Source organism: Pezoporus flaviventris, unplaced genomic scaffold (genome assembly GCF_033815535.1).
Source record: "Pezoporus flaviventris isolate CSIRO_AGI_PZ_B2104156 unplaced genomic scaffold, CSIRO_AGI_Pfla_v1 ptg000176l, whole genome shotgun sequence".
Lineage (NCBI taxonomy): Eukaryota > Metazoa > Chordata > Aves > Psittaciformes > Psittacidae > Pezoporus > Pezoporus flaviventris.
The window spans coordinates 1,682,330-1,703,579 of NW_026892724.1; the positions used below are offsets into that span (position 1 = coordinate 1,682,330).

General features: G+C 51.6%; 3 protein-coding genes across 5 annotated transcripts; 2 read left to right on the forward strand and 1 right to left on the reverse strand.

Moving 5' to 3' along the window:
* Window positions 1-60: 60 nt before the first annotated feature.
* Window positions 61-1,086, reverse strand: TSSK3 (testis specific serine kinase 3). Its single transcript, XM_061480214.1, has 2 exons — window positions 900-1,086; window positions 61-722 (listed from the first exon to the last, which is right to left on the reverse strand). The coding sequence occupies exons 1-2, from the start codon at window positions 1,042-1,044 to the stop codon at window positions 61-63; spliced, it is 807 nt and encodes a 268-aa protein (XP_061336198.1). The 5' UTR covers window positions 1,045-1,086.
* Window positions 1,087-1,183: 97 nt separating this feature from the next.
* Window positions 1,184-3,155, forward strand: FAM229A (family with sequence similarity 229 member A). Its single transcript, XM_061440884.1, has 2 exons — window positions 1,184-1,432; window positions 3,017-3,155. Exons 1-2 carry the CDS (start codon window positions 1,248-1,250, stop codon window positions 3,117-3,119), a joined length of 288 nt encoding a protein of 95 aa, XP_061296868.1. The 5' UTR covers window positions 1,184-1,247; the 3' UTR covers window positions 3,120-3,155.
* A 176-nt stretch (window positions 3,156-3,331) lies between these two features.
* KPNA6 (karyopherin subunit alpha 6) lies at window positions 3,332-20,991 on the forward strand. 3 transcript variants are annotated; one of them, XM_061480339.1, is made up of 14 exons: window positions 3,332-3,460; window positions 12,119-12,345; window positions 12,951-13,046; window positions 13,326-13,425; window positions 13,706-13,800; window positions 14,559-14,690; window positions 14,907-14,995; window positions 15,989-16,088; window positions 17,055-17,218; window positions 18,000-18,078; window positions 18,230-18,355; window positions 18,906-19,033; window positions 19,336-19,514; window positions 20,297-20,991. In XM_061480339.1, the coding sequence occupies exons 1-14, from the start codon at window positions 3,457-3,459 to the stop codon at window positions 20,479-20,481; spliced, it is 1,704 nt and encodes a 567-aa protein (XP_061336323.1). In that variant the 5' UTR covers window positions 3,332-3,456; the 3' UTR covers window positions 20,482-20,991. The 3 variants fall into 3 exon arrangements, with proteins under 3 accessions (XP_061336323.1, XP_061336324.1, XP_061336325.1); XM_061480340.1 differs by having other exon boundaries at window positions 12,119-12,252; XM_061480341.1 differs by lacking the exon at window positions 3,332-3,460 and adding an exon at window positions 11,751-11,878 and having other exon boundaries at window positions 12,119-12,252.
* Window positions 20,992-21,250: the final 259 nt, after the last annotated feature.

The window sequence follows — 21,250 nt, forward strand, 5'->3', positions numbered from 1 at the left end:
CACAGCAGACACTGACCTCCAAATTTATCTTAGTATTAGAAACGCTTCCATCTGGGGAGATCAGGGGTTGGTGAGCCAGGGGTGCCTGCGCACGGCCTCAATGGACGGCCTCAGCACCATGTCCGGTTCCAGGAGCATCCTGAGGAGGTTCTGCCCCTCCTTGGAGATGCCGAGGTGCGCGGGGACCGAGACTCCCTTCTGCTGCTGGTGCAGCATGCGGGGGATGTCGGCATCGTTGAAGGGCAGGCGGGCGCAGAGCAGGGCGTAGAGGATGACCCCCGCGCTCCACACATCGCCCTTGCGGCTGTCGTGCGGGAGCCCCTGCAGCACCTCGGGCGCCGTGTAGGCCGTGCTGCCGCAGAAGGTCCAGCTCAGCTCCTGCCGCTGCCAGGGCAGCAGCTTGGCGAAGCCGAAGTCCGTCAGCTTCAAGGTGCGGCCGTGCAGCAGCGTGTTCTCACACTTGAGGTCGCGATGGACCACGCCGCGCTCATGGCAGTACCGGATCGCCTCCACCAGCTGCAGGAAGAGAGCCCTGGCGCGGGGCTCGGGCAGGGGCCCCTCCCGCACCAGGTAGTCAAAGAGGTCCCCGTCCTCCGCCAGCTCCATCACCATGCACAGCTTCCCTTCCGCCCACTCCAGCACCTCGTGCGTGCGGATGATGTTCCTGTGCTCCAAGCGGGTGATGATCTGGAGCTCCCGGGGCAGGAATTTGTGGATAAACTCTAGCAAGAGAATCATGGGATCAACCAGGTTGGAAAACACCTTTAAGGGCACCAAGTCCAGCCGTTGCCCAACAGCTGTCTGGTGGCAAGGGTGGGAAACCAGCTTTCTGCTGGGAATTCAAAGCCTCCGAGGGCGGACAGTGCCTCTTTGGAGCCCTTTTTGGAGTCACCCCTTACCTTCTGGCCTTCCCTTCTTATCAATTATTTTAATGGCCACTTTCTTGCGGTGCTTTTGGGAAAACGCCTCCTTCACTTTGGAGTACATCCCCTCGCCGATGGTCCTGCCCAGCTGGTAGCCATGGGCGAGCAAAAACCGCTCCATGCCTCCCTTAGTTCGTCCTACAGTGAATCCTCAGCAGCACCCTGGAGGCACCCGGGGGCGGGGCAGTACACAGAAGGGACCTGTGAACCCCCGGGGGTACCATTGTGACGCAGGTCGGTGCTGCCCAGAACCGGTGGTGGATTCTCAGCGAGGTGGGTGCAGGCTGGAACGTCCTCGCCCGGAGCCCAGCGGTGGGCAGGGTGATGCTGAGGGGCTCGCAGGGGTCCCACTGCTCCTTCCTCTCCCCCAGGTGCACGCAGGGTCCAGCCATGAGCTCCCAGCGAGCGCTGCAGGCTCGGAGGTTCCCCATCGAGGCCGGCGACTGCCCCAGCTCAGAGGTGCCCCCCGAGGTGCAGGAGGCCCCGGGCCAAGAGCTGGCAGTGGGGAGGTAAGGAGTGGGCAGGACGTGCTGCGGGGGCAGGCACAGCCCCACTGCGGCCCCATCGCCTGCAGCGCTGCCTTGGTTTGCTTTGCTGGGTGCTTCGATTCCCTCCGTGTCTGGGATGGGGGGGGAGGTTGAGCCCTGCTTGCCTGCGGGCTGCTGCTGCCCACAGGCTTTGCTGGGGCAGGCAGGGGCTTCTGATGTGTTGTGCTGAGCTGTGCCGTGTCGGTGCTGCGCTGTGCTGGCTCATGTCAGATCATGCCGTGCCATATCAGAGCGCTGTACTGAACCACGCCATGCTGTGCTGTAGAATCCTGGGATCCCAGCCTGGTTTGAGTTGGAAGGGACCTTAAAGCTCCTCCAGCTCCAACCCTGGCCATGGGCAGGGACCCCTTCCACTAGAGCAGCTTGCTCCAAGCCCCTGTGTCCAACCTGGCCTTGAACACTGCCAGGGATGGGGCAGCCACAGCTTCTCTGGGCACCCTGTGCCAGCGCCTCAGCACCCTCACAGGGAAGAACTTCCTTATCTCCAACCTGAACTTCCCCTGTTTCAGTTTGAACCCATCACCCCTTGTCTTATCCCTACAGTCTCTAATGAAGAATCCCTCTCCAGCACCCTTGTAGCCCCCTTCAGACACTGGAAACTGCTCTGAGGTCTCCACACAACTTCTCCAGGCTGAACAGCCCCAACTGTCTCATCTTGTCTTCATATGGGAGGTGCTTCAACCCCTGAGCATCCTCATGTCCCTCCTCTGGACTTGCTCCAACAGCTCCATGTCCTTATGCTGAGGACACCAGAACTGCATCCAGTTCTGCAAGTGGGGTCTCATGAGAGCAGAGTAGAGAGGCAGGATCAGCTCCATGCCATGGTGTTCCTCTGCTTTGCTGTACCATGCTGAACTATGTTATACCATGCGGTACCATGTTATGCCATGCTGTACCACGTTGTACCACACTGTACCATGTTATACCATGCTGTACCATTCTGTACCATGTTATACCATGCTGTATCATTCTGTACCATGTTATACCATGGTGTATCATGTTATACCATGCTGTACCATGCTGTACCATGCTATACCATGCTGTACCATGCTGTACCATTCTGTACCATGTTATGCCATGCTGTACCATGCTGTACCATGTTGGACCATGCTGTACCATGCTATACCATGCTGTACCATACTGTACCATGCTGTACCATGTTATACCATGCTATAATATGCCGTACCATGTTATAATATGCTGTACCATGTTATACCATTCTGTACCATTCTGTACCATACTGTACCATGCTGTACCATGTTATACTATTCTGTACCATTCTGTACCATACTGTACCATGCTGTACCATGTTATACCATTCTGTACCATGCTGTACCATTCTGTACCATGTTATACCATGCTGTAACATGCTGTACCATGTTATACCATTCTGTACCATTCTGTACCATACTGTACCATGCTGTACCATGTTATACTATTCTGTACCATTCTGTACCATTCTGTACCATTCTGTACCATGCCAGGCTGTGCCATGCCGTCCTGCACCGTGCATTGCCCCCTGCCTCACTCCTCTTTCTCCCACAGGCAGCTGCGGCGATGCCCCGGCAGCCACTGCTTGACGCTGCCCAACGTCCCCATTGACGTGTTCATCGCGACGGGCGGCAGCGGGCGGCCCCGCACCTCCTGAGGGATGCCGAGGCCTCGCACGGGGCACAGCGTTTGTAATAAACCGAGTTTTTTGTGTGTTCCTGTGCTCGGAACCCGCACTGCTTGCGTGGGGAGCTGGGGGGGGGGCGGGTGGGAGCAGGGGGTGAAGGGGGGACACGGGAGGGCAAGACACGGATTCCACGCCCGGCCGCTAGGGGCCGCCCGAACGCAGCGGGTGGAAGGAGCGGCCCCGCCCCGTCCGCGCGCTAAGGAGGTTTGTCCCCCCGCGGCCGCCGTCCGTGCCCGTCGCCCTCCCTCTGCCGGCGCCGCCATATTGTGGCTGCCGCCGCTCGGGAGCCGCCGTCGCAGGAGCCGCGATGGGTGAGCGCGGGCAGCGGCCGGGGCTCGGGGAGCGGAGCTGGGGGGCACCGGGAAGGGCCGGGAGCGGCCGCGGCACCGGCCGGAGCAGCGCGGGCAGCGCGGCCTGTGAGCCCCCCGGCACCCCGCACCGGGGCTCCGGCCGCGTCCCCTCAGCGGCGGCGGGCCCGGCTGGCGGGGCGCGGAGTGCGGGCCGGACCGCCGCCGGTGCTGCTGCTGCTGAGTCATCCCGGCACGGCGGGGCCTGCGCCGGGAAGGGCGCTCGGAGCCCCTGGGGTGGTCCCAGCCCGGTAGCCGGGCCGCGGGGCGGGTGCCGGGGGTCCTTGGCCGCTCTGAGCGGTAACGGCTCGGGCTCAGGGAGCGGCGGGTTCAGCGCTGGGGCACGGGGGCTGTTTGAGCTGCGGGCACCGAGGAGAAGGGCGTCAGGGCTGCGGTGGGGGAAGGAGCTGCCGCGGTTGGTGCTGCCTGAAGTGCCCGTGGCGCTGTCAGTCCCCTGCGAGCCTCTTCTGGAGCCTGTAAGAGTTTAGGGCAGCTTAAAGCCATTCCTGTCCCTACATCCCTTGTCCCAAGCCCCTCTCCAGGTTTCCTGCAGCCCCTTCAGGCACTGGAGCTGCTCTCAGGTCTCCCCTTCAGGAGCCTTCTCTTCTCCAGGCTCACCCAGCCCAGCTCTCTCAGCCTGGCTCCGGAGCAGAGCTGCTCCAGCCCTCGCAGCATCCCCATGGCCTCCTCTGGCCTCGCTCCAACAGCTTCAGGTCCCTCTTTGTGCTGTTGCCCCCAAAGTGGACACAGGGCTGCAGACAGCACTCTCAGAGAGATACAGATAAGTCATAACTGAGCGCTGCCCTTCAAAAGGCACTTCAGTAGCAGCAGCTTCTTCTTGTTCCTTTGGATGCAGCCTGAAACTGAAGCTCCCTGCTCAGGGAGGTGCCTTTTCCTTGAGGCTTCAAGTAGTAAGGCAGGGTTTGAATGGGTGAAGTGGGTGGGAAGGCCAAGCCTGTGGCAGGCGTGTTCTCTGTAAAGCAGAGTGAGGATCCTCAGGGGGGGTTAAGGTTTTACCACCTTTCACCTTGTCTTGGAACCAGATTTCCCTTCAGAAGCCTTAAAAATGGCCTTTGGGGTGGGATCCTGCAGTGTTCCAGGCCAGGCTGGGCAGAGCCTTGGGGTGACGTGGTCTGGTGTGAGGTGTCCCTGCCCGTGGCAGGGGGCTGGAACTGGATGAGCTTTTTCATCGCAAACCATTCTATGGTTCCATCGGGAGCTCTCCCTCCACCTTCATCCTGGGATGTTCCAGGCCAGGTGAGTGGCCACAAGCCTGCGTGTGCCGTGGCTGCAGCGCCTCCCATCCATGGCAGCTTTTAAAACTGAATCCATAGCTTGAGATGTGAAACCTTGAGGTAGCACAAGGGCCTGGGGGGGAGTGTGAGTGCCTGAAAGCTGCTGCTGTTATCTGGAGCTGAGGAGTTCATGCAGAGGAGCTCCCCATCCTTCCCCATCGTTGCTTGAAGCAGGGATTGAGAACTCCTTGCAGTGAGGCAGTTACATTCAAATAGTTCATCGTTTAAAGGAATCAAGGCATTGCTTTTGCCTAACAGGGCTAAAGGGTGGCAGCTCAGCCCTGTTACTCCTTGCGGGGTGCAGGCTGAGGGTGCGTGGTGGCTGTGAGCAGTCGTGGTGTTGGTCTTGCCTGCGTTCTTAGGCACGCTGCTGGGTCTGTTCTTCGTTTGCTATGCAAATGGCACGTCTGGCTGCCTTTGCAGTGCTCCTCAGCCTGTGGAGCAGTGTGTGATGCTCTGTGCTTCACAAAACCTTCGTGGCTGATGGATTGAGGGAGTTGTTTGGCTCTTTTGGCTCTGTTTGCTGTGTTCAGGAGAGCAAATATGAACTTTGTAAAGGGGAGCTCGATCATTAAAGGAATGTAATAGTGAAAGTACGAATTCCTGCAGCCTCTCAGCTTTAAGCTGTTGTGCTGGCAGGGTCCAGCTGAACTCGGATTTGCTTTGCAAATCAGTGGTGGTTGTTTCTGGAGCAAAGCACATGTTGGGAAGGATGAGCTTTTGCTGGAACTTGATAGCCCTCTAATCATCTCTGGTCGGTTTTAACCTCGTATAACTCTTGTGGGTCGAGTTTGAGTTGACTTAGTTGAAGAGCTAATCCCTGCTTAAAGAACTGTAACAAAGGACTCCCTGGCCTTGGGTGACGCTGTTGTACTTGGGAGCCCACTCACTCTTCAGGAAATCTGAATGTCTCAGAATACATCAATTGTGTGGAAGAGGACTTGAAGCCCCAAACCTCAGATATTGGAGGTGTAAAGATCAGGAGGAGGCAGAGTTGAAATTAATCACTTAGGATAGATGTAAGGCAGGAGCTCTTCCCTGTGAGGGTGCTGAGGCGCTGGCACAGGGTGCCCAGAGAAGCTGTGGCTGCCCCATCCCTGGCAGTGTTCAAGGCCAGGTTGGACACAGGGGGTGGAGCAAGCTGCTCCAGTGGAAGGTGTCCCTGCCTGTGCAGGTGGGTGGAGCTGGGTGAGCTTTAAGGTCCCATCCAGCACAAACCATCCCATGTACAGGTGAGTTCTTTGACACAGACAGCCCGGAAGGAATCCTGGTCTTTGACCATCGGGAAGGACAAGCGTGCTGTGGGGCTGTTGTTTTTCCCCAGAGAGGATTTTTGCCTTTCCCTTCCCCCTCCCCGGCCACATCCATGGCACTGCTGCACATTCCAGCAGTGATATCACATCACTGGCTCTGGGGAGCTGAAGCAGAGGGGAGGGAGCCAGTGGTGGCTGCTGCCCCAGCAGCCAAACAGGGCTTATCCCCTGGTACAGCAGGGCCCGCAGGGCTGGTGGCAGCCTGGGGTTAAGACCACTCTGAAAGAGAACTGCCTCTGCCTGTGCTTCTGTGTAATAAACCCTCCAACAGAAGAGCAGCAGAGCAAACATAGCAGCGTGAGTGATGGGATGACAGAACTTGGCCACTTTTCCAGCAGCTGGGGTAATTCCAGGGCTGTAAGGGAAAAGCCTTGAATTGCTGCTTGTTTGACGGGACTTCTTGTGTAGTTGGTCTCCTGTCAGCACAAGTGTGTAGCTTCCTTTCCCCTCTGTGGCCTTCTGAGCAAGTGAAGGGCGTTTTAATTCACTCCACATTATCAGTGGCATGTTCAATAGGGGAATCTGTTCTTGGCTCATTTCTGGTAGCAGTTCAGAGCTGTCTGTTTATACTGTACAAGTAATTCAGCTACTTTTAGGTATTTATTACACCCAGCTTCGTTTAGCCTGTACTTCGGTAGCATGGATTACTTGGGCTTCCTTCCGTGCTTTCAGTTGAAATCACAAAGTTGTCCTGGACATGCTTCTTCTCGAAGAGAACTCTCCAGAGACATTAAGTCCGTATCCATAAGGAGGAACCTTTCTGCTGTGTTGTAAAGTAGGTGCTTGAGCTCTTAAGAACTGACTGAAGACACATCCATGGAGTGCTGTAAAATGCATTGCACATCTGAGTTTAGGAGGGGTCCTGTAGGAATATGTATTTAGCTCTGAGCCTGGTCAAGCAGGGAGGCAGGAGATGGGAGGTTCCTCTGGGTTTCCAGGTAAGTGTATGGAAGGGTAGGAGAAACCCAAAGGACAGAGTCAGTAACGTTTGCCAAATGAAACTTAGTAGTTTGCCGGATGTGTTTTGCTACTGCTTGTCCCATTTAGATGGGGTTTAATTGTAGCTGTCCCAGTTTATACCATCACAGGGAAACTCAGCTTGGAAGGAGCCTTTGGAGGATCTGCCCCAGCTGGGAAGCTTTGAAATGTACTCAGTGGAAATGTGGGTGCTGATGGGGTTCATTTCTTCTCCCCTCTCAATGCAGAGCTGCTGCCTTCCTGACTGGTGAGGCTGTGCTGTGGGTATGTGTCTCATGCCCAGCACCAGAACTGTACCAGATGCAAAGATTGCCTTTGGGAAAAGGGGGTTTGCCTTAAAAAAGGCCTTGTCAGATGTGTCAGTGTAACTGTTTCTCTGCCTTGTCACTTCAATCTGACTCAGCAGCTCGAGTCCTGATTTAGACCTGCAGTGACTCAGCTCAAAGTCTTTTAGCAGCAGCTGAGGAAGTGTTTGGAGTAAATGCTCTCTGTAATGCAGAGAACTGGGAAGAGCATCCTCTGGAAAGGAGCAGGGATTTGTTTCTGATCCAGTAACATCAAGAAGCTATTACAGTCTTAGTGATGACCCTGGAATTCCAGTTTGTGACTGAGCTGCTGGAGCTCATGCCGGCTTTTGCACAGGCTTTGAGGGCTCTGCTGAGCCTCCAAAGCCAAACTTTCACACTGGTTTTCCTTCCCTTTAAGTGGTAAATACCTTCTCATCCTTCAGTACATAAGGATGAGCCTGTGTCCTGGCTTCAGCTGTAGCAGGCATTTTTCTCCTTCTTAGTAGCTGTGGCAGCGCTGTGGTTTTGACTTTAGCCTGAGAACAAGGCTGATAACACACCAGTGGTGTCAGTTGTTTACCCCAGTCAAGGACTTCTCAGGCTCATGCTGTGCCAGTGAGCAGGGGTGATTCCAGAGGTGGTTAGCATTCAGCAGTTGTTGGTGTGGGGACTCTGTACTAAACATGGGCTGTGTGCTGGGAGGCATTGCACTGATCATGGCTTTAAACCCCCCCCTCAGGTAACCATTCTCTCTGGGGACGCTAAGGAAGTTGAGTGGTTTCAGGTGCACTTTTAGTAGTGAGGATGGAGCTAACAGGCTTCTTTTGGAAGTTACAAAGCTGTGTTTTAGCTCCTTGATGCTCGGCAGCCCTGGAAGGCGTTGCTGTTTGGTTTACATCTGTGTTTAGCACAGATTGCTTTGTACTCTGAAGTGGCCCCAGCAGATCATTGCAGCCAGTGGTTAACAGTGAGCAGAGTTCCTTGGCTGACACTTGCCTTGTCTCTCTGACTCGGGATGATGGAGCTGCAGCTACACTCGTGCTGCTGCTTTAGTCTCAGTCCTTGTTTGTGGCAGCAGGGGCTTCCTCAGCTGTCAGTGAACTGAATTACACACTCCCCTTGTGCTTGTCCCCGTGCAGAGCCACTCACAGAGCTGAGAGCTAAAAGGTAATGCCTCTGACACTCAGTCCACGGGCCCCAAGCTTCCCAATTGCTGCTCTTTCCCCAGGGCAGAGGAGTCCCTCTGAGCCAGGAGCAGTGGGTGTTTATGGAGCCTTCCATCTGCCTGGTGCCTGAGCAAAGCTTTACCCGGCTGTGCTTTGTTAAAGCAAGTCATCAGATGTACAACTGGGGCTCAGAACCTGTCCTGCAGAGCCAGGGTTATCTCGTGTTCCATGTTCAGGAGGCAGAAATCACTCTTTCTATGTGCAGGCTCATAACCCTTAGACCTGCTCAATTGCCTGAGGCCAGGGAATTCCTAGAGAAGTAATGTTTTGTCCAGGCTCTAAGAACACTATTTTAAATGGAGTCAATCTTGCAAGTCTGAAGTTGTTTTCTGGTGTGACCTCTGGGAGGTTTTGGTGCAGACAGCAGGCTCTCGAGAGTTCTTGGTATTCGGAAACAGTGTGAAAACTCTTTTGTGGAGCTCTGATTTACAGAAGGAGCTGGGGGAAAGCTCTGCAGGCTCAGGTTTTTAAACACCTTTTCAACAAGCTTTTACCTCTGCAGGTTTTCATTCTGCCCAAGAAAGGTGAATTGGATGGAAGAGGTTGAGGTGAGGGTGGTGGGGCACACTGAGCCCCTCTGTAGCCAGTGCTCAAGAATGGCAGTAACCTGCTGAGGAAGCATGGATGCTTCAGAGGGACTTGCAGTAGTCACTTCTAACTGACCAGTGGAAAGGGAACAGGTAGAGGTTGTACTTTGGGTCCAGGGTAATCTGAGGAATGCAGAATGTGGAGGAAACCAGGTTCCTAGGAACACAAGGCTGCCTCTTGCAGCGGGAAGGAGTTGAAGCATGAGCAAGGGCCTGGAACTGGAGGGCCTGAACTGACTGTTAACCCTGGTGGTGAAAGTGCCTCATTCTAACCCTGTCCTAATTCCTGATGGTTTTCCTTTTCTAATGCCATATTCATGATATTCCAGTAGGGGTTTCCCTTTAGTATAACAGGGAAATCCAGAGCCTTAAACTGCAAGGTGAGGAGAGTGCTCTGAGACCTCCCAGCATGTTGGGGTGTGCTCAGCCCAGTGGTTGTGCAAGCTGGGAGGCAGCTGAGCTGTCATGTGTTGCTTTGCTATTTATATGACTAACTGCTTGGTAATCCAGCATATGGCATTAACTCCTTTAAGCACTTTTCCCTCCTCCTTGTCTTCAAAACTACCTTTGAATTGGAGCCTTCAGCTTTCCAAAGGGAGGGAACAAATTTGACTTTGTTTGGGATTCTGCTGTAATCCTCAGAAGGAAGCCAGGAACTCTCACTCTTTTGTGTGGCTGATGAGCCATTGGCGTTGGGGCAGCAATGGGGCTGCACTGAGGTAACACTGGTACTTAAATAGATCTTGTGAATGCACATCTCTGTGCAGGTGCCACACCTTGCTACTGTCAGATCAGATAGAGCCCCCCTAAAGCCTGTAGCGGTTTTAAAAGCCTTTTCTATGTTCTGAATTAGCTGATTTTCAGTTAATAATTAATTCTTCAATCTTAGAATCATAGAATAGTTTGGGTTGCAAAGGACCTTAAGATCATCCCATTCCAACCCCCTGCCATGGGCAGGGACACTGCACACTGAACCATGTCACCCAAGACCAATCTTGCCATACAATGCTGCTGAGAAAAGGGATAGACAAGTAAGAGTGGTTGCATAGTTCCTATGATCTTCAGTCTGCTCTTTGCCATGTAAAGAAAGTGCTGCCAAATACCTTTAGGAACAGGCCTCTGAAATCCTGACTTGTGAGAGGTAAACTCGGGGGGAAGATGAATGGTTTAATGCAGGCCTCACAGTGAGGCTGCTGCGAGGTAGAGTGCACTGTTGAGTATGGCATCAGCAGGTTTCTTGCCTTGGTTTTATGGAGGACAGGCCCTATAAAATGGGGTATTTAGGGAAGGGACAAAAGGTAGATTTCTGTAAGGCTCCAGATCTTGCAGGACCTCCTGTAACTTGGTTACTTCACCCCTATGGTCGGTTTTGAGGCTCTGTGCTTCTTCAGTGGTGCTCAGCCTGATGGACTCCCTCTTTCTTACAGCCTCTGGCCACTCACTGTCCCCTAAGCAAGTTACTGATGAAGACTCTAACTGTGGACAGGGTCAGTGCTGTGTGCCAGGGACCTGCATCTCTTACAGTGGAACTGACCAGAGGAACTTGGAGTTTGGGGTTTTTATCTCTTGCTTTTCAGAGGCCTTTCCTCTTGCTGTTTTGGGAAGAGAATTCCCTCCTAATAAGATGCTGTGAAGTCGCTTGCCTTTTCCCCACAGTGCTTGCTGCCTTTTTAGGTGGTTTGGGGGAATCCTAGAGCTGAAAGGATTTTGTCTCCTCTCCTGTCAAAACATGAATTTTCCCAGTTTCCTCTTCCCCTGGCACTGAACCCTTGGCTGTTTGTGTGTTCTATATATATGTGTGTGTGTGTGTGTGTGTGTCTTCTCACAGCGTTCCTAGCAGGAGGGCAGTAAGGTCTGAACCATCTCCAGCTGACCTTGGAGCAGCTCCAGAAGGGCTGGAGGCAGTTGATAAGTCAGACTGAAGCTTTCTGTAAGCAACGTGGCTGAGGAGTGCCTGAAGCTGGAAAGAGGAGGGGAAGGAGGTAGCACTGCAAACCTTCATAGGGCACTTCTTCCACCTGCCCTCAGCAGTTGGATGGAAGCAGATATTGGTGACCAGCAGAGTTCTGGAGGAGAGGAAGTTGGTCTCGGGGTTGATTTGCACTCTGATGTTGTGTATCGTGATCGCTCCTCTCCTGTCCTGAGAAAGGCATGGACATTAAGCAAGTAACTGTAAATGGGAGAAAGGGAGAGTCTGGAGAGGTGCAAGAAGGAGTTGACACGGGCAGAGCAGTGGATTACAGCTGGATGCAGCTGGGGAGTTGATACCCCTCTGTCCTCGGGTTTCTCCTTGGCCCTGCTTGCCTTTCTTTCCCTGTGCCAAATAGTGGAGTGTCACTTCCCTGACTGGGAGGCACATTTACACTCACCAAGAAGGGCTGTGTGAGGCAGATAGGAACCAGCAAAATAAGTAGGTCAGGTACTGAGCCCTGGCAGTACCTGGTGGGACAGACATGGCCTGTACATGACGTGCAGCCCTGCTCTCTGCAAGGTCTGCTACCATTGTTATAGCATCAAGGCCACAGTTTGCCTGGGGGTCCTCTTGGCTTTTTGCTGCGTGTCTGGGGCAGAAAGTCAAGGTGTGGTTTAGGCCATGATGACACAAGGGAAGGAATTTCTGCTTAAAACCAAAGTGGAATTTAGTTGTGCATCCCCTGAGGACAGTGAAGCCGTTTGTGTGGGAGCCTTTCACGTGGGTGATAGCCTGATGCTATCCAATTGGGTCTGGGCTCCTTTTGGAACCTATGGATTATGCTTCCTAGAAACTTCCTAACCCTCTTTCCATAGCAGCCTATGACATGAGCTAAGGTTGGGATCACATCCTAAGTCTGATCTGGCTATTCCGTGCTGCTTCACGTGCCCGGGCTACCTTGTCAGCAAGGCTGTGTGGGTTAACGAAGCAGAGAGCTGAGGCAGGCGGTGTCTTCTCCTCCCAGAGACCATGGCGAGCCCTGCCAAGGACAACTATCGAATGAAGAGTTACAAGAACAAAGCCCTAAACCCCGAGGAAATGCGGCGCCGAAGAGAAGAGGAAGGGATTCAACTGCGCAAACAGAAACGAGAGCAACAGGTAACTGTCACCTTGAGTAGCTTGTGTACAGCCTTAACACACCCAGGATTGTGCTGCTGCCTAACTGGAATCTTCAAGGATCTGTGCATTAAGGTTCGTTGGCAGTCCTCTTATTTTTCCTGTTCTAACCAACATCTTGCTTTTCTCTTTCTCTTCGTACCCGGTGCAGAGCACACAGCTCGTATCCAGAGCTTTCCAAGCACTTTTTTTCCTTGGGGTATTGGAGGTTTTTGCTCACAGATCCTTGTTGGTAAAGGGGTGTTTGGATTAGTTGGTGAATGGGACTGTTTCCCTGAAGCAGGAAGCACAAGTGGGAGTATGGGCTGCACGTAGTAATTTGGAGCTGTGGTTTTCTTTTTGCCTTGGAGGTCTATGAACCTAAGAGGTGCTGTGTGGCTCAGACTGTTTGCTCTGTCAGTGCATCACCTACCAGCTGCCTTCTCCCTGGTTTCCCTCACTTGTTAAGTCCAATTCTGCACTTGCAGACCAGTGTCTGAGGGCAAGACTTGGCATGTTTTATTACCGGGGTTTGGTGCCAAACTAGGCTTCAGAGGGCAGAGCTGTTAATGACTGCTTCTCTGTTCAGGTTGGGCTCAGCCTAGCTGACAGTATCTTGTTTGAGGAACAAGAATGTCTAGTTATGAAGACTATACATCATTGCTTTCTAATAATGCCTCCTGTGTTTTGGTCCTCCCCAGCTCTTTAAAAGAAGAAATGTGGAACTGATCAATGAGGATGCCTCCATGTTCGATAGTCTCCTTGTGGATCCCTACGTCAGTTCCACCACATGTGGGGTAGGTGCCTTATTGTGATCATGCCTGTGGGTAGATTTAACAGTGGGGACAGCAGAGAGCTGACAACCTTGAGAGGTTTTTGCTTTCTCACTTTTGAGAACGTTGCAAATATCACTCTAGTGAACTGGAAGAGTCTGTCAGGAAGTAAATAATGTGCTGAGATCTCAAATTTGTATCTTTGGATTACTGGCTAAGCCCAAAATCATGGTAGGCTGTCAAGGACTGTGATGCCTTAGTGTGAAATGGAACCCTTGTTCTGTCTCCTTTGCATGCTTTCAGGAGGGAGTGATCACAAGAGAGATGGTAGAGATGCTTTTCTCAGATGACCCCGACCTACAGCTAGCAACCACTCAGAAATTCAGGAAGTTACTCTCCAAAGGTAAAAGTAACTCCTTCCTGCCATCAGCTCTGCTGTAACCTGTCTTCTACAAGCATTTGTGCTTGTATATTGCTGGACAGAAGCTTCGTAGCTTTGAGCCTGGGGGGAAGAAAGCTAGAATCCTTTACATTGTAATGATTTCTGGTTGTATGAATTACACAGAAAGTGTTTGTGGAGAGTTGCCCTGCTGGGTTTGGTACCAGTTGGGATCATTCAGTTCATTGACAGCTCATCCCCTGGTAGACCTGCGTGCTCTTTTGACACTGTTCTGCTGTTTCAGAGCCAAATCCTCCAATAGATGAAGTGATAAACACTCAAGGAGTGGTGGACAGATTTGTGGAATTCCTGAAGAGGAGTGAGAACTGCACACTACAGGTAAAGGAGATGCTGCTGGGGAATCATCGGGGCATGGAGCTGTGGAACCTTCACAGCTCAGCAACCTGAGCCCACAGGGGCTATCAGGGAAAAGTGGTGTCTTGAACCTGAAAGGTGCAGGTTCTGTGATGCATGGGAGAAGGCAAAGGGAGCCTGTAATGCTTAGGCAAGAAATGAAATAAATGGCTCTGAATTAAATTCTTGGAAGAATGCTGGCAAAAATACCATAGTTGAGCCACAGCAGAAGGGAATTTGGCCTCCCTGTCTTTGCTGGGAGTTGGTGGAGTCATGGAACATGTGTGTGTAGGAAGAAATTGGGTGAGGAGAAGCCTTTATTGGAGGCTGTTAAGAACAGGTGAAGAGTCTGTTAGAAAGGGGTTAGGTAGAGCTGATGCTGCCATGGGGCAGAGGGATGGAAGTGATCTGCTCCAGGTGTGTTTGTGCACTGTGTGTCTGCACCTTTCTTGCTGGAAGATGGTTGTATGGGTGAAAAGATGAGGTGTGACTGGTGATGTCTTCTGCCTCCCGCTCTCCTATCTATCCTTAGAGCCTCCAAGAAGGCATTTAGCAGATGTGGCTCTTTAGTGCTCAGGAAATTAAAATCCTTTCCTTCAAATATGGAGCTGTTGGGATATGGTTTTTCTCTCACAACCTTTTTAATAGAAGTCAAAAGAATGATAGCCACAACTTGCTGGCAAATATTTTGCTAAATCAGGATTATTTTAGTCATCCTCTTGTCACTTCTTTGCTTGTTCCAGTTCGAAGCAGCGTGGGCACTGACGAATATTGCATCAGGAACTTCCCAACAAACAAAAATAGTAATTGAAGCTGGGGCAGTTCCTATATTCATAGAGCTGCTAAACTCTGACTTTGAGGATGTTCAAGAACAGGTAAGGTTCACTTCTTACTGTGGGGTTAGGGAGAGAACCACAGTGGGGTTGCCTGTGACGAAAATGTGGTGGTAAAGCTGTGTGGCCAGTGTCTAACAACTGGCTTCGGTTCCAGCTTGCCTGGAATGACAGGGAAATGCTCTCTTAGCACACTGCCCTCTTCTTCCTCTGTTCAGAAACTGTGTGAATCCTAAAACTGTTGCTGTTTCCTTTCAGGCTGTCTGGGCATTGGGGAACATTGCTGGAGACAGCTCTCTGTGTAGAGATTATGTCCTTAACTGCGCTATTCTTCCTCCCTTATTAATGTGAGTAGCCATGAATACTTGCCAATCCAGTTCCTGATGTCCCAGTGCCCTACAGCAGAGCCATATTTGCGCTGGGTGAATAGATTCCCTAGCAATTCATGGTGGTGATTGCTGGGAATCAAACCATTGGTACCAGTTAAACCAGCAGTTCAGACAAGTATCTGATACCGAGTGGGACTTGGTAGCTAACATGCCTTCTCACAAACCTTTACACTGTGCTCAGTCTGAAGCTGGTGCTGTGCAGTGTGCTTGTCTTTCTGGAGTCACAGTGCTCACTGTGTCCCCCTCCAGATGCCTGCTCTTTGTGCTTACACTGTGGATTTCAGGGGCTTGTCCAAGTGGGTTCCTCTATCTAGGGCTGACGAGAGGGAGCAGGTCTTTGTACCCACCTCCCCTCTGCAGCTCCTGAGCATGGTGCGTGCCCACCAGAGCCAGGGCTGTCTGTCAGACACGTGCTTTCACTGCTCTGGAAAGAATGAATCTTTATCCTGGCCTTGGCAAACTGCTGCTTTAGCACAAATGGATTGTTACACTGCTACTTCTGTCAGTCACCTGGCAGCAGTGACTGCTGACAAGTCCTCAGCCCACAGGACTTGCTGTCCTCATTAGAGTGGAGTGACAGCAGTTCGTGTCCTCTAGTGAGGACCGTCTGACCTCAGACAGGGTGTGAGCGGCTGCCTGGGCTGAATTTGAACTTGGAACTGCAATTCAACTAACTTGCCCTTCCTTCTGTGACTTCTCTAATGTGGAACTTGCCTTCTTGACCCACATCCCTTGGTGGTGGTAGCAATAAAAGCTCTTTATCCTAAGAAGTAGTTGCATGTCACTTCTCTTCTTGCTTATGGAGAGGCTCAGGAGGCACACAGCATGGCTTGAGCTGCAGCAAGTGGAATAGTGGTTCGACTTCCTTAAAATCATACTGGTTCTTTTCCCCTTGATTCCCTTGCTGGCTTCCACATCAAGGATGATAATTCCTGCTACTTGTCTCTTTAGGCTCCTTACGAAGTCCACCAGGTTGACAATGACACGAAATGCTGTCTGGGCCTTGTCAAACTTGTGCAGAGGAAAGAGTCCACCTCCTGAATTTGATAAGGTGAGAGGAAAAGCCTTGTTGGCAGAGGGGTGATGGGGAGACACCCAGGGTCCATGGTTGTCTCAATTCTTTTTGACTGCTGGACTTCTCTAAGTCACTCTGGGGGGGGGAACAGGGTGAGGTTCTCCCTGCTGAGACTCATTTTCCTGCTCAGCAGGTGCTTATGTACCCATTCATTTTCTGCCGAGCTCCAGTGGCAGCCCATCAGCTGGACCCCTCAAGGAAGGGGCAGGCACGGGTTTCCCTGTGAGGCAGCCTATGCTGTAGGCTTCCCTAAACCTTTTTAATCAACACTGGAATGTTGAGACTTCACTCAAATTGTGACTGAAAACTTGATTCTGAGACCTTTAAATGCTACAAAACAGGACTCCTGGAGCGGTGGGAGCTTTCCTCTCCCCCTTTCCTGGTGTGCTGCTGGCTTTTCAGTTGTCTCATCCTTCTTTGGTAGAAGAAAACCATTCAGATCAATGTTTTCACCCTCAAAGCCTGAGAGCTGACACTGTTCAGATTCCATCCCTCACCTTGGGATGAAATCTCAATGGAGTGTCATATCAAATCACTTATAAATGATCAAAGTACTCAGAGGTGGAGCTGTTGGTGGTTGCTGCTCTGAATACGGAGCTGTTCGGGGTTATCAAGAATAAGAACTGGAGCAGTGCTCTTCCCCAAGATGTGTAAGGAGCTTCCAAATGGTAGCCTGCACAGTAGCACTTATCCCAGGAGTCCAGACTTGGTCCTAGAGGAAGGGATGTAATTTCACTTTAGCAATAACGCTGCTGAAGTAACTTCAGACCCTGATTATAAGGTGTGTGAACCAACAAGGAAGCTGCTGACTCTAGGGGAGGAAACAGTGGACATCCAAGACTTGTTATCTTGCCAGTCAGCACAACCACGTGGTGCTTTGCATGCAAAGGTGGTGGTCCTGGCCACAGCGTGACTAATCTGGGGTGGTGGCTGTTGTTGTAGGTGTCTCCCTGCCTGCCAGTGTTGTCCCGGTTGTTGTTCAACAGTGACTCTGACCTGCTGGCAGATGCCTGCTGGGCTCTTTCCTACCTATCAGATGGTCCCAATGAGAAAATCCAAGCAGTTATTGACTCGGGAGTGTGTCGGCGACTGGTGGAGCTCTTAATGTGAGTACCTTGTCTTGCTGCTTCAGCCCAGTGAGACTGGGAAGCGTGTGCCTGAGTCAAAGGTTCATGTCAAAGCCCATCAGAGCACCCTTCACACCTCTTGTGTGCATAGGATCCAGGTAGTGGGTGCTGTAGCTGACTTCAGAGCAGTGATGACATAGGAGGGCCTGAAGCAGGTTGAGAGCTGTAGTTTCCTGTCTTTTCTTTCTGAGAGAAGCTGGGTTCCTCCGATGTGCTGGGATAAACTTGCTAAAGAGAGGTTGGAATGGTGCTTCTAACGTGTGAGAGAGGACAGCAGTGTATCTTGTGCTCTCAACCTTCAAACATGCTTATGGAAGCCTAGTTCCTAGGCAGATCCACAGGTGGCAAAAAGAGTGTCTACCAAAAATCACCTTGGCTTTGTTGCTCTGATACCTATATGGGAACTTAGATAAAATACTGGAATGAGCCTCTAACAGCTTCAGAGCTGGGAGACAGTTGCTTCCAAAATTCTCCTGAAATATTCTGGGTGTTCTCATTGGGTTAACATCTTTTGGTCAGGAAGGGGGGGTATGTAAGAGGTGAGGTCTGTAAGAGGTGAGGTCTGTAATTGAGCCATCTGAAGATGATGGAGTTAGGATGAAAATCGCTGCTCTGTGACTTTGTTTTCAGTGTCAGTATTACCGTGTGCTAGGGGGAGGGATTGTAAGCAGACAATGCAGATGGGTTGCTGGGGAGAGAATCTTCTGCCTGTGTGTGATCTGATAGACTTGGCTTTGTCCTTGTGCCGTTTCTCCTGCAGGCACAACGACTACAAAGTGGCCTCTCCAGCTCTGCGAGCAGTGGGTAACATCGTGACGGGGGATGACATCCAGACCCAGGTGAGGGAAGTGCCTGTCTCCCACGGAACAGGGAGGTTCTTCCTGCTGAGGCTCATCCTCCTCTGCAGCAGCTGTTGGAGTGCCTGCTTCATTTTGTGCCCAGCTCTGGACCTGACACTGCTGATCTCACTTCTGCTTTCTTTCTCCAAAGGTGATTCTGAACTGTTCAGCCCTGCCTTGTCTCCTTCACTTATTAAGTAGTCCCAAGGAATCAATCAGGAAAGAAGCCTGCTGGACTATATCCAACATCACAGCAGGAAACAGAGCGCAGATACAGGTAGGGTCTTCTCCAGCCTGCCTGCAGTGAACCTCAATTCCGAGCTCAGCATTAAGGGTTCTCAGCTTTTTTTCCCTGGCAGTCAGAGGCTGGGTTTGTTCACATCTCTCATTCTGCAGTAATGTGCAAATTTGCTGCTCCCAGCCATCTGCCAACGGAGCTAAGAAAAGCTTTTAATGGTACCAACAAAGACTGGGCTGAAATGAGTGCCACAGGTTGGATCACTGGAGCAGGAGCAGATACAGCCCCTGCATTTCCCTGCTCTGTTAGAGGTACCCCTTTGAAAAGCTGGAGCTTGTTGAGTTGTAATTTATCCTTTTCGTGCCCTACATAAAGGCAGATGAGTGATGGGAGCACTGCTCCAGTATTGCTGCAGTAATAGGGGTTGTCTGCTGTGGGCTGGTTGTGGGATCGACCGTCTTGCATTAATAGGATTTGGCTGAGGAATTGCTGAAGAGCACAGCTTGGAAAGATCTTTTGCATTGACAGATGGAGGTGGAGGTTTCTGTCACGTTGCCAACTCAAACCCTTCTCGTTGCTCTCTCCCCAGGCAGTCATAGATGCAAACATCTTCCCAGTCCTGATAGAGATCTTGCAGAAAGCCGAATTCCGCACGAGGAAGGAGGCAGCGTGGGCTATCACCAACGCGACGTCAGGAGGAACCCCTGAGCAGATCAGGTATTCCCTGGGGCTCCTCTTGGGGGCAGCTGTTAGTGTATGGAAGCTTTGTCTTTGTGGGAACCGTGAGACAAGGACAAGGGGGTGATGTGGAGAACCTCTGGGAGGGTACCTGAGGCAGAGCTGGAGCTGGATCGTGCCCTGAGCTGGGAATTGCAGCTTCCTTCAGAATCAGGAGAAGGAAATCCAATCTGCTTCCCCCTCCCTCTTCAGAGAGCTCAGGCCAGGCTAAATGTCCAAACCTGATGACAGATTGAATTCCACATCCTGAGCAGTGTGTGTTGCCGGTGCTCTCTCTTCAGATACTTGGTAAACTTGGGTTGTATCAAGCCTCTTTGTGACCTGCTGACTGTCATGGACTCCAAGATTGTCCAGGTGGCCTTGAACGGACTGGAGAACATCCTGAGGCTTGGAGAGCAGGAAGCCAACCAGAGTGGGACAGGCATCAACCCATACTGCAGTCTGATTGAGGAGGCCTATGGTAGGTTGTGGCCTTGGTGCTGTTGGCTTTGAACAACACAACTGTGTCTGTTAGTTCTGTTGTTGCTTTTCTGCTGTGCTAAAGGATTTAGTGTACCCCAGACTAGCCAAGATTTGTCCCAGTGGTGTGTTTAGACTCTTAGGATTTGGGCATAGGACAAAATACTTGGAAGTAAAAACTATCCTACTTCTGGTCTATGCTTCCTAGACCTGCAGCCGAGCTGATAATTGTGGCTTGTAGCAGGATTAATCAGAAACGAGCTGAGCTAAGTAAAAAGTGACACTTCTAGGTCTAAAATTGCTCTAACAGGACCCAGTTATAACGGTGGATGTTCCATGGAAATCCAGAGAGGCTTCACTTTTCCCTGGAGCAACTTAATTTGGTGGGTTTAATTAGGACAGGGAAAGCTGCTGCTGCCCTTCCACTGGAGGCTACTAGGGCAAGCGCTGCTTCCTTCCCCTCCATACCCCCAGCAACTACCAACCTGCTTGTGCCACTTGGTTTAACCTCACTGAGATGTGGGCTTGTCCCCAGCAGAGCTGGGGGTGCAGCTGCTTTAGCTGTGTCAGTGAAACAGGCTATTGAAGAGACATGAATGCTGCCTGATAGGAAAGCCACAAGCAGCTCTGGAATAGCTTTATATGTCGGTGCTGCTCGCCAGCCCCAAATGTGATGCAGACTGAGGTCTTGCAGTGAACAGGGGAAGGGTGGAGGATGGATGTGGGGTTGCAAATATCAGGATCCCCTCATTTCATCACATTCCATTTCTCTTTCCCTCCAAGGTTTGGATAAGATAGAGTTCCTACAGAGCCATGAGAACCAAGAGATCTACCAGAAGGCCTTTGACCTGATTGAGCACTACTTTGGAGTAGAGGATGACTCTGCTTTGGCTCCCCAGGTAGATGAGAACCAGCAGCAGTTCATCTTCCAGCAGTCCGAAGCCCCCATGGAAGGTTTCCAGCTATAATGTGCCCGGGGCAGGGAACAGAACACCACAAACTTGCTGGAAAGCAACCGAGAGCAGCTGATCATCCCATCCCTTTCTTGCACACGGGAGGCCAAGCACCCACTCCACCTTTTAGGAAGCAATTCTTCCTTCAACCAACTAAACCAGTGCTTTGCCGGGACGGAGAGAAGGGGATGTTCTTACACTTCTTTTTCTTTTTGCTGCTGCATCCATGTCTTTAAAGCAGGCATCTGGGTGGAGGAAGGACACGGAGGTGGCAATTGCACCTCTGGGTTTGGGTTATTTTTTTTCCCCTTTGTGGTGATCTCTTCCCAAATGTCACTTCTTAACTCGGGTACTTAATTGAGATGGCAGCGATGGGTCGGGTAAGAACACAAGTAGCAGTAAGCGTTCTGACAGCGGTAATTCTGCAAGCCCTGGGTTGAGCTATTTAATGATTTATTTTTTCCTTTTTTTTTTTGCACATGTTACTCTTTATTAAAGACTCTAATTTGCCAAGAGCAAAGTTTAGCCCTGGCCTTTCTGCGCCCTTCCTTCAGCGGACAGTCCTCTCGCACCTGGGCCATGGTCCCCTGCAATACACTGTACATGGACAGAGAAATGGGAAGTTCTCCCACTCCGGGGAAGAGTTTTTTGGGGGAAGGCTCCTTCCCTTGGCATAGAGCTGTTGTATTTTGGTGATCTGTTTCTTGAAGAACTACTTGTACCATTCACAAAGGAGAGAAAAGAAGCAACAAGACCCCTAAAGCTGATAACTGTGAGGAGGGGA

Bases quoted from the DNA above. Each gene is read 5' to 3' on its own strand.
- FAM229A (XM_061440884.1), top strand. From the start codon at position 1,248: ATGCTGAGGGGCTCGCAGGGGTCCCACTGCTCCTTCCTCTCCCCCAGG. The intron at 1,433-3,016 runs GTAAGGAGTGGG...TTTCTCCCACAG, and splicing joins CAAGAGCTGGCAGTGGGGAG to GCAGCTGCGGCGATGCCCCG.
- KPNA6 (XM_061480341.1), top strand. From the start codon at position 11,776: ATGATGACACAAGGGAAGGAATTTCTGCTTAAAACCAAAGTGGAATTT. The intron at 14,691-14,906 runs GTAAGGTTCACT...GTTTCCTTTCAG, and splicing joins TTGAGGATGTTCAAGAACAG to GCTGTCTGGGCATTGGGGAA. The intron at 19,034-19,335 runs GTATTCCCTGGG...CTCTCTCTTCAG, and splicing joins GGAACCCCTGAGCAGATCAG to ATACTTGGTAAACTTGGGTT.
- TSSK3 (XM_061480214.1), bottom strand. From the start codon at position 1,044: ATGGAGCGGTTTTTGCTCGCCCATGGCTACCAGCTGGGCAGGACCATC. The intron at 723-899 runs GTAAGGGGTGAC...TTCTCTTGCTAG, and splicing joins TAAGAAGGGAAGGCCAGAAG to AGTTTATCCACAAATTCCTG.